This window comes from Centruroides vittatus, unplaced genomic scaffold (genome assembly GCF_030686945.1).
Source record: "Centruroides vittatus isolate TY-2023 unplaced genomic scaffold, ASM3068694v2 contig_3187, whole genome shotgun sequence".
NCBI classification, from domain to species: domain Eukaryota; kingdom Metazoa; phylum Arthropoda; class Arachnida; order Scorpiones; family Buthidae; genus Centruroides; species Centruroides vittatus.
Window position 1 is genome coordinate 80,413 of NW_027122049.1, and position 19,636 is coordinate 100,048.

Below are 19,636 nucleotides of genomic sequence, written 5' to 3' on the forward strand. Positions count from 1 at the left end.
CATTGGAAGTTCTTATATAGTTAATTGGGCTCCTGCTCCTAAGGTTTCCATATCTGGTCTTTTTCATCTAGCTAACTCTGTTCCTGAGATTAAGGAAAGATGGACTGACAGACAGATGACAGTGGGAATTTATAGTCTACAATTTTTTCAAATTGCAGCCCAAAAAATATTTTTAAAAATTTTATTATAATATGTAATTTGTTTTACATTAGATTTAAATTATTTATTATTTATAATGTACAGTCAAACCTGTTTTTGTGCTGTCTTTTTCTGTGCGATTTGTTTTGTGCGATGTTTCTTTTGTGCTGTATATGAAAATTTCAATCAAATTGGAACATAATTGACTCCTGTAAAATTTTTTAAAAACTCTATTGGTTGTTTTCTATGACATCAGCAGGTTTTTTCATTTTTTATTCAGTAAAATTTTTTTCTCATACGTTTATTTCGGTCCCCTCTTATTTTAATAGCATAAAAACCATAAATATTATGTTATATTTGAACAGATGTGGTAAGTTAGCTTCCCTCCAGCTTTAGACTGCAGGTGTGAAATTTCACGCCTTGTTAAATGAAATAACACTTCCTGCAGCTATATTTATCAAATAAAATCATTATTTAACGATTATTTTTAACTTTTTAATGTTAGATTGGTATTTAAGTGGAAATAATTAATTAATATAAAAATTAAAATTCTTAGAGGATTTTTTTCCCCATTAGGTGTTGCAGAAAAAGGCCCAAGGAGTTAAAAAAAGCAATTCCTAGTTATTTTGTACGGTTTCGAGTTATTTTCTACGTGAGACTTTTTTTATGTGGTCCCTATTCACCGCATAAAAAAAATATTTTTTTAATTGTGTTGCAAAAACTATTTTTTATAGCCACTGGTAAAGTTTCCCGTGATTTTTTTTTAATGCATTTTCTTTTATGCGGTCCCTATCCCCCGCATAAAACAGGTTTGACTGTATAAAAACTACATTGCATTATATTATTTGTCAATAATTTGTGTAATGTGATGATAATTTGCAGTATTTGAATTTTATTTTAAAAATTAAAATGACATTTTGAATCTATTTATTCTTTTACAAATGGCATGTTGAGAATTATTTTATTTAAAACTTGTTAAATTTTAATTCTGGTTTTTTTTTTTTATTACTCACAACAAAAATCAAATTATATCCTCTTTTGAAAAGTAAATATTTTTCTTACTCTAATGTCTCATTTTAAATTAAAATAAATACAAAACTGAATTATACTTTGAAGTATAAACAAATCATAATTATTAGTTTTGTTCTAAATGTGAACAGTAAATTTTTAACTTAAGCTTATTACATTATTGATTGAACAAATTTAAAAAATCTGAATGAGTATTTAAATTTTAAGTATTCAAATTAAAAACAATTTTTTTTTATCTGTGGGACATAATTCATGATAATTTCAAAATAATATATGAAATTTCATCTGTTATTTTGAAATTATTTGTCATACCTAACATTTAAAGATTCTTTTAATTTTTAGAAAAAGTTTAAAAATTAATAAAAAAATTTTTTATTTCAAATATTTAATTAACTGAATTTATTTTATACAATTACATATTTAACTTATTAGTAAACATGCATCTCCCTTGTACTGTACAGAGACAACCCATAAGTAAATAGACACACATATTTTCAACACTGTCTTTTATTTTGCAATATCCATATGATACAAATACAACATATGCATATTAAAACGTATAGTAGTTATTCCACCACTTTCTTTCTTTAAAGTCTTAACTCAGTCAGATGTCAAATCAATGAGTTCTGCTATTTTGGCCTATGGATTGTTGACCCACGTGGCATGCAAAACAATAAAGTTCTCCACAGGAAGTGGGTTTTCAAGAACATCATTGCACCTCACAATTGAGCAGATTCCAGATGTGTTCAATGGGATTCATGTCAGATGGCTGACTCAATGAAGCTTGCAGATGCCTTATGTTGCTGGCTAATTCAAGGTCTTTTTTGCAAGGAGCTCCATTTTCCTTGAACAGAGTGGATGTTTTTCATCAGCCTGTTGGAGAATATTGAAGACAACTGTGAGATGACAGATCTGATTTTGCACTAATTTAAGGAAATTTTTAGCCTATCATTAAGAAAACATTGCACAGAAAATGGATTGAATATCACCCTTTTTGTCAACAACTGTTAAAGAATTATAAAAATCTATTGTTAAAAGAGGGAAAGTCAACCGTCGAACAAGTAAACAGGATGAATCTTACAAATCTTGAACCAAATATTATACTATCAGCTCTGTTTAAACGACATCTTAGTGTCACCAATTCTTCACCGATGACCTCACACCTGCAACTTCATCTCCAAACAGCTGGTCACCTGATCATTTTCCCAGGCCTAAGGAGGATAAAGGAGCTTGTACTCGAATCTCAGGGCAGACAACAGCGGACTCCCCCTAGAACCAAGTCTACCATCTCACCATATTCTGACGGACTCCCTCCAAGGATCCAGCTTTGCCATTATCCAGGCGGAAATGCCTTATATCCTGGGTCATGCCATACCCGCCTCGCCAGCCATAGAAGACAACTTCTCTTGCAGAGGTATTTGGTATTTTGTCAGTATACTTGTAAACTCTCTTTCCTTAAACATAGAACAGGAGCAGTTTCCTTTTATCTTCCTTAGGCCTTGCGAGCACTGTGCTTATTCTTAGTATGTAGTTATGTTTCATAGTTATCTTGTAATCTAGGTTTATATTGTATATATTAAATATGTTAGCTTGTTTAAACATGGTGTCAACTCCATTTTTCGGCTTTTAGATCCCTATCGACTTACTCATTGCAATCCCCACTCAACAGTCAAATCAACTCTCCTACTCAAATTTTGTTTACGATTTGCGAGTTAGGACCTTTAACTATCCTAACTGGCGTCAGGTCCTGATGTCGGAAGGTTCTTGCAATCTCAATGGCAATTTATCGATAGACATCCAGTGACAAAGTGAGTGGGTTTTACCAACTCGTTGCCAACTAAGTGGTTAATAGGGAACCCCCCTTGGCCCCTGGTTTCTCACACAACCCTTTTCCAATATGGCAATGTATTTTTCAGAATTAATATTGCCTATGCCCATTCAAGATGTCTATTTACTTATGGGTTGTCTCTGTGTATATCTTTTTCTTGGAAAAATTTGAAAAGTTAGCCAGAGTAATTTTATATACATACATATGTATTCTCTGAAGATATTCTAAAAAATATGTTATTATCTTGTTAATAAACATCTACAAGAAAAATGTGTCTATTAACATAATATTTGAATTCAAAATACCAATTGTGAAATTTGGGTTAGATAATGTAGTACAGTAATATTTGTATATCATGTTTTAAATACAACATTGTTACTAAATTAAAAATTTTTAATCATTTTTAATTAGACGATGGATTTTTTATGAGAGAGAGATTAAAGTTAACATATATGCAATGGAATGTTTACTAAAATGAAATAGAGCTTTAATTTATTTTATAAAAACTAAAATAAATTTTAAAAAATAACATTTTCTTTCTTCTATCTTGAGGAAACCGTGTTTTGTATTTTTTTTTCGTTTCTTTTCTTTCGAAGACACAATGTAGTGACGTAAACTTAAACACTGGGCGAATTTTTCATCCTTTTTATTCGGTTGGTAACCAACCAAATAAAAAGGATGAAAAATTCGCCCAGTGTTTAAGTTTACGTCACTACATTGTGTCTTCGAAAGAAAAGAAACGAGATTTTCTTTCTTAACAACAAAAGCATCAAATTTAATTGAGAAATATATAATAATTAGAATAGAATATATATACACTAACTCTTTAGTATTCAAGTAATATTTACTTTTAGAATTGTTTTGGATGAAGATTCGAGAGTTTAAACAGAATAATAATAAATAGAATCATAACTCAAAACAGCTGTTTCACATTATTGACAAACCAGTTAAAATAGTTATGAAGGTATAAAATGAAAACGAAGTTACATTGAATTGCAGAAAAATACTTGTGTTTGACTGCTGTTTTAATTTCCTTAAGTTCTTTTTTAATTTCTTTTCAGATTTTTTTAAATGTTTTATTGAAATATTTAATTTTTTTATATAAACCAAATGATTTCAAACAATCTCTATATATCTAAATGAACAATTATCTCATAAGTGCTTGTATACACATAAGTACATAAGTATTTATGTAAACACACTCCAACAATCTTAAAATACAGCAAAAATTTAATAACTATAACATTTTTTCTATAATGCCATATATCAGTTAAAATGCTTGGCATTTTAACTGATATGTGGCATTTTGTTGTATATTCCTCTTGAGCAAGATTGTTAAAAATGATTGAAAACATTATAGTTATTAAATTTTTGCTGTATTTTATGGTTATTGGAATGTGTTTACTTTACTTGGCAGCTGTGAATTAGTTAGAATTTATATATTCAATTATTTAAAATTCAATATTCACATTAATCAAGATTTACTTTCATAATTTTTATATAGATCATTTACTTAAAGAAAACTCCACAAGAAGCTATTAAACCATTAGTAAGTGGAAACAGTCCACCATTTATTCCATTTAGGTTTGTATTATTAATAATTTTAATTTTTAAATTACTTAAACATCTTTTTTATGTTAATTTTTAGAAAAGTCAAATTTATATAACCAATTTTTAAGCAAAATATTGTTTTTATTGTATATTGTATTGTGAGTATATGTAAAATATATAAAATTTTAACAGTTTTATCTCATAGCTAAAAAATATTTTCAGAGATGCTTCTTTTGGACCATCAAGTTATGATGTTCATCTTCACGACTGTTTAAATGCAGTAGGAAAAGTAAGATGTTTTTTTTCTTGTTGAAATTATAAAATTTTATATAGTAATAATAATAATTTAACTTTCTTAAACTCAAAAACAATGTTAATCAATTTCATGTAGATGAGGTAAAATAATTAGTAAATGTACAGAATAAAAAAGTTTATTAATGAGTATCAAAAAATACACTTACGTAAAACCAGATAACTGGAGTGATTAGTATTCGGGTCGCAAGATTGAGTATACATAGCAATGCCGGCTAATAATTATCGCAAAGTAGTAATAGCCCTAACCAAGGCAAGGGCCAAACTGGAGTTCCTTTTGACATGTAAGAGAAATGGGATATTTCCCATGTCTATTCGTTTAAAAAATATGTTGGAACGTTTTCACGTGATGGAATTCGAAACTCGTTTCTTTCAAAAAGGAATATATTCGAATTTATTACTACTAAGCCTGAAGAAGAGCCTAGAAGAGGCTACGAAAACGTTTGCGACCCGAATACTAATCACTCCGGTTATCTGGTTTTTACGTAAGTGTATTTTTTGATTGAATCACCGGTGTGTAAGGAAGATTGAGTTTATTAATGAGTATCTTCACATAAGCATATTTTGTTAAATTTAATCAATTTTGTTTTCAATACCGTTAGTTTTTTCATATCTCTTAATGGTATAGTAGACCAAATTTTTTATAATATTTCCAGTTTCAAATTTCTTCTTTCTTTCATTGAAGAAATCACATTTCTTCATATAAATAAAATGTGACTACAGAATTGTCTCATTTTATTTATATGAGGTTTTTTCCCAACTTTTGATGGTCAATAAAACAAAAACAAGTGTAAATAACAAAATTAATTTATTACCAAAAATTAGGTACAAACATGGTTACTTTTCAACATAATCACCACGAAGATTGAGCATTTCTATATGTGGACGAGCTTTGAAATCCCCTCATCATAGAATATTGTTGCCAGTGGCGATAAGATAATGACGATTTTTGATGATTTTTCAAAGCCTTATCATCATTTTGAAAATTGTCATTATCTCGAACCTCTGCCCTCCTAGCCACATTTTTACTTCAGGAAAATGGTGGAAGTCGCTCAGCACTAAGTCAGGGCTGTAAGGTGGGTGTTTAAAAAGTTCCAAGCTAGGTGGAAGTCTGAAAGGTGAAAGTCTTCACACCTCTTTCCTGAACTGAAAACTTGGCTAGCAGGGCAGAGGTCTGAGACTAATGACGATCTTCAAAACAATGTTAAGGCCCATCTCAATCACTGGTGGCAACATTCTACAAAGAGGGGATTTCAAAGCTTGTCCACAGATAGACAAATGCCTCAATCTTTGTGGTGATTATGTTGAAAATAACCATGTTTGTACCAAATGTTCAATAATAAATTCGTTTTGTTATTTACACTTGTTTTTTTTTATGGATCATTGGAGGTTGAAAGAAGAACAACCTACATAGTTCCTTTATGGCTAACTGAACAAAGATTGCAACTTATCTTACATAGAATTTGAAAAACATTGAACAGCAAATAGAATGTGTATAAAAATTTAAATGATATACTGTACTTGTCATGGGTGCAAAATACTAATATAAGTTTTGTACCAGAACTTATTAGTCTGTGGGGCTATGGACCTACGTATGTATTCAGGATATCTTTAAAATGTCTTTTCTGATTTTGAAAATTTATTACTGTACAAGTCTGTAAGGTGAATACATGAAACAAACTTGAGCTGAAAGAGCAACTCAAGAATTTTAATAAAAATTGCCAGGACCAATATGACATTTCCAGAAAATAAAATATTTCTATTTGACTATACATACAAAGATGAGTCTAGTTGATTTGTCCCTTCACACGCTGTACGAGGCAATAACAATTCCACTGGCGAAGTTGACTTTCCTTGTAGGCTACCATTCGCCACAAAATGTAAAATAGTTAAAAAAGTCCTCTAGCAGTGGCACAGCACAATTAAAATTAATAATTACATTTAATAAAAATTGCTGGGACCAATATGACATTTCCAGAAAATAAACCTCGTACAGTGTGAAGGGACAAATCAACTAGACTCATTTTTGTATGTATAGTCAAATAGAAATATTTTATTTTCTGGAAAAGCAACTCAAGAAGTTTATTTATGTACAGAAAGAAACTAGTCAAGTTCAACATGAGCACCATGAATAGCTCAAATGATATCATACCATACTGTGTGTGTGGGGCTGTAATCTCACTGACTGCTATGAAATATGTGAGTGGAAGCATGTTTCTAGAAAAAAATACAGTAGAGTCCTGTATAACGCGGGGGATTCATCATGAAATTGCATTATTGAAACCTGCATTATCACCCGATTTATGAAAGTTTAAACCTTGGCCTATAAGTTGGAGAAAAAACATATACTTCTGATTGACAAAATTTGAGGGTTGTTGCTTGCTTTATTTGCATGTTGTACGGGACTCTACTGGAATGAATACTCAACATTTTATTTTGTATGTTAGAAAAATTTGAAGTTTTGAAAAGTTAACTTTTAACATCTCATTCACTATCATCACATCTGATTAATTTTTAGCAACATCATCTTATTTTTAAAGATGGTGATAATTATTAATTTTCTATAGATTGTTTTAAATTAAAATGCTTTGTTTTACTGTACAGACTCTTATACACCTTTTTACACACAGCCGTTTTTTGCTATCATTCAAACGCTTTGTTTTACTATTTCCTAGTTTTAATAAAATGTTTTAATACAGGATTTGGCAGGGGTATATGACATTTTTAAGATGATATAACATCTGCTTGGGGGGCACCAATCACCATGAAAGCAGTTGTGTATCATTTGTTGAAACATTTTTTAAAAGTGGTGATTTGGTGACTCTGATTCAGTAGAAGTTTTGAACTCATTTTAATGTTGGACATCACAGCAGAGTTCTAAGCCAGAACACTATTCTGGTGTGAATCAAAAACCTGAGAAGGATGGTTTTAGCTTTTCCAAGGAAAGTTTGTGGAGATGAACAAACTGTGAGGACCGGGTTTAACCCGGCCCAAAATCTTTTTTTTTTTTTTGTTCAAATCCCCTCGTGAGAAATTGGAGAAACGGTCGAAATTCTAAGGATGTGCGGCCTTCCGCCGTCGAAACGCACTTCCTTTTCCTCCGGATCCAAACTGAGTCACAGAGATCGAATCATCAGCGATTCACCCACTATCGCGATTGGTGATTGAAGATAATGTGACCTGTAGTATATAAGGGGGAAAAAGTCTGATAACGGGGTCGCTGAAGGTCTGCATAAGACGCCCGACTCGTACGATCCATCCCGAGAATCGAGGGCCGAAACCCGAAGTCACCGAAGCCCGCCGACGACAAGCCGCCCCGACCGATCCTCCTGCTTACCTCCACGACCAGAGAACCGAGACGATTAGTACTTCGATTACAACCGATATACCCTAGGAAGAGGTATGACCCCTAAGTTTGTAAACTCTCTCTCTCCCGCGGTTAGGAACTGGACGCGTCAGATTTTCTGTATTTGTTTATCCGTCTGAATAAATCGTTTGTTTTCATCATGGTCTCCGTTATTTCGAATATCGCCTCAAACTTATCAACGAACCCACACACTTCCTTCACTCGACCTGACAATTAATTACCCAATCCCGACGAGTCGGGATATCATAAAAATTTAGCCATTTTTGACAGTGGGGTGGGTCTTGCCGACCTGTTCGCTGAAGAAAGTCCCAGTTTTGTGGGAATGCCGGGAGGTACGACTCCGTCCTACCTCCCGGCATTCCCACAAAACTGTTCAGACTCATGGAAACATTGAACTGGTAAGACAAGCTATGGAGAATAGCTCAGCATAATTGTTCAGCAATAAGGCAATTCATGCTCTACAGATGTCAGACAGATTAGTTCAAAGAATTTTACATTTAGATCTAAATTATCACCCATTTAAGATCATGTTAGTCCAGGAGCTACAGCAAAATGACTTTGTAAACTGAAGAAATTTTGCAGAGACAATGCTAGAAATTTTAAGGAATAATAATATAATGATGATGAATGGTGAGGCTCATTTTTATGTCTCAAGATGCATTAATAAATAAAATTTCTGCTATTGGTTGTCAACAAATCCTTGGCAACTTTATTAATGTCTCCTGCACAGCAAATGTGTAACTGCATGGTGTGAATTAGCGAAGTTTGGCATAATTGGTCCTTACTGAGGAAGGGGACAACCAGTAACAGTGATTTCAGAATGTTATGTTGTGATTTTGTGTGATTACATATTGCCAAAACTGCAAAAACATGAAATAAACCATTGAACACTATGGTTTGAAAAGACAGTGCTACTTATCTATTCAATGAATGAACTTCAAATGCATTAACAATTTCAGGCACCTCATTTCTCTGTGTGGGGATATTCAGTGGCAAGCTCTATCACTCAACCTTTCAGCATGTGATAACTTTTTATGGAACTACTTAAAAGCTAATGTGTATCTTGACAAGTCATGGCATACTAAAGTCCTCAAAGATGAAATTACAAAGAAAATCCAAGCAATTTTGCAAAACATGGTTCAGTGGGCAATGGTCAACTTGAAAAATCTGGAGTTTATTCTAAACCTCTTTTGCATCCACTAACTGGAGAAAATATATGGTACATTGGTGCCACAACCAGAATGCTGGTGAGTTGTTTAGCAGAGCACCAGCAGGATATTGCAAAATGTAGATTTGCCACAGAACTGATCAGAAAAGTCATGGAGTTCAATTTCAGCCTTTGTGGACTCGAGCCATTCTTCTCTGGTTTTGCCGATTGTAGGACATTATTTATTTGGAAGCCCTCCTCACTTCCACCTTGTGCCTGTGCAATACAGCCAAACTTTAGTTTCCTAACTTGTGGATTGCACTTTTAAATTTATCAATCTTGATGCTATACTACCCTAGTCATTCCATGTTGTAACACATCACAAACTCATGCCATAAAAACTGAGAGTTCCATTGCACTTTTTGTTTTTGTTTGCATTTTATTTAAAATTCTGTTCTTTTGTATACTTCTGACCCTCTAATCCCATGGTGAAGTTTAAATGCTTGGAATATTTGAACTTTGAAAATATTATATGCCTACAGTACAGTGATGTTCCATTCTACATTTATTAGCCTGGTGGTGATGATTTTATATTGTTGAAAGTACTTGCATTATAAATAAGATTTTAATGCCATCTGACAGCTAAATATTATGGTCAACTTCTCCACAAAGCTACAATAATGCATTGATAAAGACAGATGCCATTTGGACAATTTTTCTTATTTTTAACCTAATGGGCTCTTTTTTCCCTCTTTCTTTCTTTTTTTTTTTCATTATTAAATAGCATACATTTCTATTTCTATTGGAAAAATAAAATTTTATTTTCATAAACAAATAATTGTGTACAATTATTCTGAAAAACATCATACTCTACTATATTTACTGTTTTCAAAAAAATATTACAAATTACAAAAAAATACATGGAGTATTATGAAATGACGTGAAACACGGATTAATCTACTAAAGGCAGTCTAACTTGTGTCATAGAGTGGAGTTTCTAATATTTATATAAGTGTAGAGGTTACTATTATGTTTGACTTTACCAAAAATTCATAAAATTTTATCTTATTTTCTGATACTGAAATAATATCTGAATGAAAAATATTATGCTCCTAAATGTAATCACAGTTTTTAATGACAAGTAAGCATTTTTAGATAATTTTGTTGCAGCTATATGTGCAAAATATGAATGATACTATACAAAGATTTCTATAGTAGTTTCATTTTATCTTCATTAAGCAATATTAAACATTGCTTTAGTTAAATTATCATATTTCAAAATGTGAAGATCTTTAATACAGATATTATATTTTTTCATATTTATATAGTTGATATAATTAAAATTAATAAAAAATACTTCAAGAATTTAGAACATAGTGCTTACTTTTTATATTTATAATGTGCCCATGTTATAAATGCTTAGTTAGCCTTTGTATATTTATCATTACTTAAAATATTATTTGGATTCTCTTCCAGGCTTTGGAAAATGGCTTCATTAATTTTGAAACATTTGATGTAGATGAATATGAATATTATGAAGTAAGTGTAATTCTTTAATACAGAAATAATAATTATTAAATTTAGTATTGATATAATTTTAAGAAATTAAGATTTTTATAAAATATAATTACAGTAGAGCGTCGTTTATCCGAAAGCCGATCAACCGAAATGTTGGTTAACCAAAAGCTTTCCAGTCGGACTGTGTCGTGCTGAATCGAACGTTTTTGATACTAGATTAACTTCTAAAGTATAATTTTTTTTGTTTTTATGTTTTTCAATATATTTATTTTGTTTGTACAAAATAAAGAAATAATTTTTAACGATACAATAGCCACGATTATTATTATAAAAATTTTCGTTAGGCTTAAAATTGACCAAAATTCAACGCGAAGCGACGCAACGGAGAAAAATTTCAACATGGGATAGGTTAACATATTTTTTTGAACATAATCGGTTATCCAAAAAATAAGTTATTCAAACAACCCCAGTCCCCAATTGATTTGGATAAACGACACACTACTGTATTTTGTGATTTATTTAAAATTTATTAAAAGTTTTGAATAACTTGCATTTAGGGATTGCAATCCAGCAGTGTTTTGAATCCAGCTGGATTTTTGCTGGATTGAAATCATTCCAGCTGGATCCAGCGCGGATCCAGCGTGGATGTATTTTTGGTGCAATAGTATTATCTGTCTATCTATCTATCCTTATGTTTTTTAAATGAAATAAAACATTTTTAAAAAATACTTAAGAAGCTTTTATTATTTAGACTGGTCACTATAAATCAGTAAAACTTCTTACACATTTAGGTAGTAAACTTAACTTTGGTTCGGTTTAACACTTGAGATAGAGATAATTAACTTTAAATGTTTAGTTAGATTATAATTATAATGTAATCTTTAAGTTAAATAACAGCAAAGGTAATTCTACTGATTAATTTATATTAATATATTATAATAATGTAAGGACGGATAATCAGTGGCTAAGTGGCTATCAGTCTTACCAGTTTTCTTATATAGGCTCTACATATTAGTCTGTAGTTATTTATAAGTATATAAAACTATGTACTGGAAATAGAATAAGTTAAATAAACTACACCTTTATCCATCCAGCAAAATTTAATAAAATAATAACGTTTTCAATCATTTTTAACGATCTTCCTCGGTTACAAAAAAAGTAGAACATTAAATGTAGAACATAAAATGTGTTCGGAATAAATATAAAAATTAACGGAAAACGTCCAAACAGACAAAATATAGATAAATAAACAAAATAAATAGCGGAAAAAGTATATACAGGGTGTTTTTTTTAAACTGACAGTACTCAGAAACATCTGTAGAGCAATCTAACAGCCGGACTGTCGCCAAATTTGGGAGAGTGACTAAGGATGACATGGAAAAGAGATTCCGTGAAGAAAAATAGTAGTACCTAAATTCGCCGGTAGAGGAGGATTGGCGCTGTTGTAGCGAAAAAGTTACCAGCACTTCACTGAAGAAAGGGTCATCAGTCGCTTTTTTCCACTTGCATGGCCGCCTCGCTCCCCGGATCTAACCCCATGTTACTTTTTCCTGTGGGGTTACTTAAAGTCCAAGGTCTATCTTGGTAGTGTCCCAAACTTGATGACTTTGAAGGACAACGTTTCTCGAACCATGATGAACATTCCTGTGGACATGTTTCGTTCAGCCATAGAGAACACGGTGTTCAGGATGCAATACCTTTTCCAGCAGGACGGTGATCACATTGAAGAAGAGAGAAGGTTATTTGCTGAGTAATTAAACTTTCGTTATTACACTGAAACCTCTGTCTGATTATTCATTCGTGTGTTTGTTAATTGCAGCTGAATTTTATGCAGATTCTTAGCTGTTTCGCTACAACAGCGCCAAATCAACCCCTACCGGCAAATTTGGGTACTACTTTTTTCTTCGTGGAATCTCTTTCCCATGTTGTCCTTAGTCACTCTCCCAAATTTGGCGACAGTCCGGCTGTTAGATTGCTCTACAGATGTCTCTGAGTACCGTCAGTTTAAAAAAAAACACCCCGTACAGTAATACCTCGACTTACGCTACCCCGTCTTACGCGAACCGCGAACCCGGAGTTACGCGATTTTCAAATCTTGACGATTCGTCTTTTGTTTGAGCGCCATGCAACCGTTGATTACTCACTTCCCCCAAACTATTGTTCAGCTTACAGGTTCGGACGTGTCGCACGGAATCGACGCATAGCTACAATTTATTTTGACTTATTTATTTCTGTGTTATATCTACGGAGACTTGAGACTCTACTGTGTCATCCAAACGAAGTAGAACTGATTCTTCTGCATCAAACAAGAAAAGAAAAACTCCATCTTTAATAATGTTAACTTTACATTCCAAAGACTTCGATACAAAAATGAAAATTTGTAAATTGGCAAAACTTGATCCTTTAGACCCAGTTCAATCAGATGATCGAATAACGGTTGGAAACTTGACAGAAGGCCTCAGTTTAATTAAAAAGAGGTTACAAATTTTAGAAAATATAGACTCCAACAAAGAGCGCATTTCTTCTACAAAACGAAAAATAAAAAAAAATTATTAGCATGCTACGAGGAAATTTTGCGGGAGAAAAAATCTTTGAGTTGTCAGACAAATTTGTTAGATTTTAGGAGGCCTTCTATAACAAAATAACTTTGATTTACGATTTTAATAATATAATTTGTTATACATATGTATTATCTAAGATTTTATTAAACATTTTTTTCTAAATTGTTGTTTTCTTTAGTCTCCGGCCCCAATTAAAAATAATTAGTATGTATTTATATGCGAAGTTATACTCCGACTTACGCGAATTCAACTTATGCGGTTATTGCTCGGTCCCACCTATCGCGTAAGTTCGGGTATTACTGTATATAAGATATAACAACGAAACCAGCATTGTCCGTTAATAACATTAATTAATGTTAAAGAATCTCCACATGGTAGACAATGAGTCCGCATCTGTATGGTTCATACAACCAGTTGTCATGTGCGCCTTGCAGATTTCCAATCTCTCAAGATGTTTGACCGTTTGCCTATTCGTCGTCGTTTTTATAATTGCCGCTTGATCCCATTGGACGTTAACATCCTTGTGTCTTGCGTATGATGCCAGCGCAGTGTTGTCAAGGTTCTTACTGATTGTATATTTGTGCTCTTGAGCCTTTGTTTTAAACTGCGCATCGTTGCACCCACATAAACAAGCTTGGAATTGAAACGTTGGTTGTGTAAAGGCACCGAATATATATGCCCGTTGTTGAATTCCGATCCTCTTTCTTTTTATCGTTTCTTAAAAGTTTGAAAACAGTGGGATTACGTCGTTATACAATACGAAAATTATCAGACCTGGCAGTACATCTATGTATCTTGTTTAAAAAAAATGGGATGTAATTAAGCACTATTCTTTTTATATTTAGTTGAAACACATTTTATGTTCTATTGTATTTTTTTGTAACTGAGGAAGATCGTTAAAAGCGATTGAATACGTTATTATTTAATTAAATTTTGCTGGATTGATTAAGGTATAGTTGATTTATAAGTAATTTAATTATTAGTGTTAGTAAAGTAGTGAGTCAATAATTAGTAAGTAATTAGTTGCAGTCTAGTAGTTAGCAAAGCGGCAACGCGACAACTTAGGCTTTTGCGCAATTATTTAGAAAGCTAATTGAGTATTTGCGGATCCGCAGCGCTGGATCCAGCACTTGGTGCTGGATCCAGCAGGCCGAAAAATGCGCTGGATCCAGCTGGATTGCTGGATGAGGGATCCAGCAATCCCTACTTGCATTATGATTTTGTTGTTTAACTGCTTTTCTTGCATATAAGTTTTGGTAAATATTCCTGTATTGAAATATATTGACAAAATATAAAATTCATTTTTACATGTTATCAATATGTATGAAAACATTCTCTTGTGACCCCATACCGTACAAACTAGCAGCATTCAACACCTTAGTCAAATGGGCGTACACCCATTCCTCAACAAGACACGCTCTGCAAAAAGAGATTAACACGTTACGCAGTATTGCTCAAAGCCATGGGTACTACAACCTTATAAGTAAATTAACCAAAAAATGGAGGAATTACCAACTGTCAACGCAAACCAACCAGCACGAGCAAGTAACAACAGAGCATAAAGACAACATTCCGCTCACCTACAATCCGTATTTAAGGAAGCTATATTTGGAGGTTGCCAAGAAGAAACAAGTCAGCATCACCTATAAAAGATGCCCGAATATATATCAGCTGCTACGGAATGCCAAAGATCCCCCCAACCAAGACAAGCTACCTGGAGTGTATGCCATTCCGCTGAAAGACCACAGGTGTGACGAAGACTTATGGTACATCGGCTCCACTAAAAGATCGCTAGTAGTGAGAATTAAAGAGCATAAAGCAGACATCCGTCACCAAAGACGTACAACCGCTTTGGCACGTTACGCCACGGAACCGGATATTCAGCCAAGGTTTGACGAGGCCAGGATCATCCACACCACACTCCTTATGCACCATTTGAGATGGATGGAGGCAGTACACATACACAAAACCGCCTGGGATAAAAAATGTATTAACAGCAAAGAGGAGTTATTGTTATCCGTCGCATGGCAAATGCTCATATATGACGGATGACATTACAGGAAAGTTTCCACTTCCGCCCATGCGCAGCGGTGACGACATCCACACGAGTAACATTTCGAATCTTGCGCACGGCTCTTTCGAAAATCTGTTCCATCGAATGTTTTTTATAAGTTGTCCGTTTTTCACCTGATGAAGAACTTTTATGTTCGAAAACGTTTGTGAAAATCGTAATTATATGTGATAACGCACCGTTCTTGGTTTTTTGTGTGAGGTTATTGGAATACATAATGTTAGTTAATTATTGATTGCTTTAATAAATATATTTTTTTTAATAACAAAAAAGAATAGTATACTTTTGCTAACTTCTGGAATGTAATCCCATGTTTTGCATTAGTTCTTTGTTTTGTATAGCATGGATTTGCATAACAGGACATCTTTCAGAATGTTATCTACTGCATTATACAAGGGTTACATATGTATTTTCTTATGTATTAATAGAGAGGTTGAGGCATAAGTACTAATGTTAAACTTGTACGGCAAGCACACATTTGACGTTCTAAGTCCAAGTAAAAGACGTTGCAGCGCTTGTTCACAACATCACGTGACTCAGTGAACGTCGCACATTGACTTATGGGAAATTTGTTGAAAAAATGACAGATACATTTCACATTGAGGGTTACCAGCAAAGGCACATAAACAAATTAAACTGTTTAAAAGTATATATAGGATGTTTAATGACACTAAATAATTATTTTTAATTAGCGTTGTCTCATACTGTATGATCAGACGATAGGACTACCTCATACTTTTGTCCAGGGAAGTAGTGGCTTATGTAAATTCAAAAGCAGCTCAAAAAATTAATTTTTAGGAACTTTACAAACGTATTATGCCATTGACATTAGAAGATACCATGCAAGAATAAACCTACCTTAAGATAAGCTGTTATGAAGACAAATATATGTAAATTCTATAAGCACTTCACAACACTTGCTAAAAAATTGAATAATTAAATAATTTCTGGATTAAAATCGTCTGTTTCTTTACAGTATTATTCGTAAATGCTTAAATAATCATTATTTTAATAAAATAGGTCATAATTTAAACCCCAAACACAAAAAAAATGAAGTTTAACCAATCTTCTACTCACCATTCTAGATGTAGCGAATGCCATTATCAACTGTATAGAATTGCCAGATGGCAGTGCTTGTCCATCCGCCATTCATGTTTTGGGATGAATACGTGTGCCTCAACCTCTCTAATATTAACCCAAAAACTACTAATAATTTAAAAGTTTTAAATATTAAAATTTGATATGATTATTTGAAATATGTAGTTTTTATTTCAATTATAATTTCAATAAAATAAATTTTGTTTTAAAAATTAAAATTTTTAAAATAATTATTAATATATTTTTTTAGAGAGTAGAAAATGGAGATTTAAACTGGATTGTACCTAACAAATTTATTGCATTTTGTGGACCTCATCCTAAAAGTAAGATTGAAAATGGTAAGATATTAATTATTTATATATATTTTTAAGTTGGATATTATCAATGGAAATCTAAATAAATGAATAAATTTTTAATTAAATTATAAAAATATATTAGGTTATCCATTTCATGCTCCTGAAACTTATTTTCCCTATTTTCGAACGCACAATGTTACCACTATTATTCGTCTGAATAAAAAAATATATGATGCCCATCGATTTTCTGACAATGGCTTTAATCACAGAGATCTTTTTTTTGTGGATGGCAGCACTCCTAGTGATTCCATCATGAGACAATTCCTAGATATTGCAGAATCTGCAAAAGGTGTTGTTGCAGTTCATTGTAAAGGTAATTATGTTACATTAGTTTTACTTTACAAATTAAGCAACTAACTTGATAAAATATTTTAATTGAAAAAACATCATTTATAAATAAAATCAGAGATATAGTCTGAAATTTGTTTATGGCCTGGCTGTGGAGTTGCGTAAAAATCTACCAACTCCAACACCGACTGGGGTGGACTTGTTACCGAAAGAGATCCATAAATTCTGATGTCATCACATGACCTCAACATTAAACATTCAATAAATAGAGTTCTAATAAAGATCATTCTTGTTGTTAGTAATATGCAGATGCTTAAAAATGACATAAATGTAAATTTGTTCCAAATTCTAATTATAGATCTGTTGTTACACTCTGATGAGTATGGATGTCTCAGAAAAGCTCTACAATTTTTTCACAAGCCCAATTCATAAGGGTTTGGAAACTGCTTAAGTCATACATGATAGCATGTTATAGATACATATAATGTGTAATTATTTAATATTTGGAATTACAGTCAAACCTCAGGTTTCAAACTTAATTTGTTTCTAAAAGTTGTTCAAAAACCAATTTGTTCTAAAACTGAAACAAATTTTCCCATAAGAAAAGATATAAAATGGATTGATCCATTCCTGACCCCAAAACAAAGCTTTTTTTTAAGCTGTATTTCATGCATAAAAATGCATATAAGTGCAATATATATAAAGCAAAATGTTCCATTACTGCCAACCAAAACTGAAACTAGCAGTTTATAAAGCTGGTATAAATAGAGGTTCAGCTCTGACTTCCTGAAAGAAATATAACCAAATCAATCTCAATCAACAAGGACAAATACTTTATTCACACTTTCCTGAAATATGTTTTAATTGATTTAATTTAAATTTGAATTAATTAATTTTTATTTTTTGTTTCAGTTTCAGTGTAAAGGCCAAAGTTTTAATTACTTTTTTATTTTTAAATTATCATTTTTAGTTTTAATTAACTGGCTACCTAGTATTAATAAATATTAATGTTATAATATATTATAATAAATAACAAAATTTTATTAATATAACTTGAGTATATTTAAACATGGATTCTTGGAGGTCATTTATATTACATGATTGTCAATTAACGTGGTTTTTATTCATTAATTTGATTTAGATTCAACTGTGGTGCATACTGAAAAGTAGAAATAGTATTTTTTCTGCATGTGCATTGAAATCTAATTTAAATAGCAATATCATCAATGATTCATGTGACATTTAATGATGTGAGCAATCCCAGTATCACTAACTTCTGAATCATTAGTCCTATCATTGATTAGTTGGGCCATCAACTTTCTTTAATACAGGAGGTACAGGGAGTTGACCATCTGTGGCCAGATTAGATTGTTCTGCAACTGAGTTATCATATGGCAACCAGGGCAAATATGAGTTCAAAATTTTGTTTGAAAAGTGAGGTGTTCAAAACCTGAGGTTTGAATGTATATTATTACATTTGGTAATCATGCTTGAGTCAAATATTATTATTATTTTTGTTTTTTATGGTGTAGATCTTAAAGATCATAAAAATTTTTGTATGTATTATAATAATTTTTAATTTTTTGAATAAAAATAGCATATTTTATGAATATTTTACAGCGGGGCTTGGACGTACTGGAACATTAATAGCTTGCTATATTATGAAACATTATCATTTCTCAGCAGCAGAAGCAATTGCGTGGATTAGAATTTGTCGTCCAGGTTCAATTATTGGTCAGCAACAACATTGGTTAGAGAGGTAAGGTTATAAATGATTTACTGTAAATATAATTATTATTTACATTGAACATGTAAATGATTATTTTCATAGTTGTAGTATTGTTAGTTCTCAAAATGTTTGTAATTAATATCCTTATCTTCAAAGAATTTAAAATTTTTCATTCTAAAATTTAAGATTTTAAAGTAAATTTATATACAAACATTTAAAAATAAATTTAATTTATTTAAGGACAAAACTTATCAGTGACTAAATACAAAGTAAAATGTTTATTTATTTATGCTTAAGTTTTATTTGGCTTTATCTAATTTTATTAATTTTCAGAATTCAGTTGAGGATACTTATTTTATTAATCTGCTTAAGTATTCATATTTATGTTCTGGGCCAAATTATTTTATTAAAGAAAAAGTGAAAGACTTTTTGAGGTGGAGTGTTGGCAGTTTTTTTTATTTAGCTTATAGAATTAAGTTTGTTCTCAAAATTTGATCAGCTGATTTTGATAAAACTTTTGCTATTTTCCATTAATTGTGATGAGTAATCCAAAAATGTAATTAAAAAATGGGGGTCCATGACTTTGTTTTTGAGGTACAGTAGGTCAAAGTGACATCATCCATGCTTCCTGATGTGATTGAGC

At 31.8% G+C, this 19,636-nt stretch overlaps 1 protein-coding gene across 5 annotated transcripts in view; it reads left to right on the plus strand.

Moving 5' to 3' along the window:
• Positions 1-19,636, plus strand: part of LOC136973510 (dual specificity protein phosphatase CDC14AB-like) — an 82,566-nt gene that overhangs the window by 25,533 nt on the left and 37,397 nt on the right. For all 5 annotated transcript variants that reach the window (XM_067268236.1, XM_067268237.1, XM_067268238.1 and 2 more), the window contains exons 5-10: positions 4,500-4,579; positions 4,769-4,835; positions 10,849-10,911; positions 16,871-16,958; positions 17,059-17,289; positions 18,885-19,023. In XM_067268236.1, coding sequence (XP_067124337.1) covers positions 4,500-4,579; positions 4,769-4,835; positions 10,849-10,911; positions 16,871-16,958; positions 17,059-17,289; positions 18,885-19,023 — 668 coding nt within the window. The remainder of the gene's footprint in view (positions 1-4,499; positions 4,580-4,768; positions 4,836-10,848; positions 10,912-16,870; positions 16,959-17,058; positions 17,290-18,884; positions 19,024-19,636) is intronic.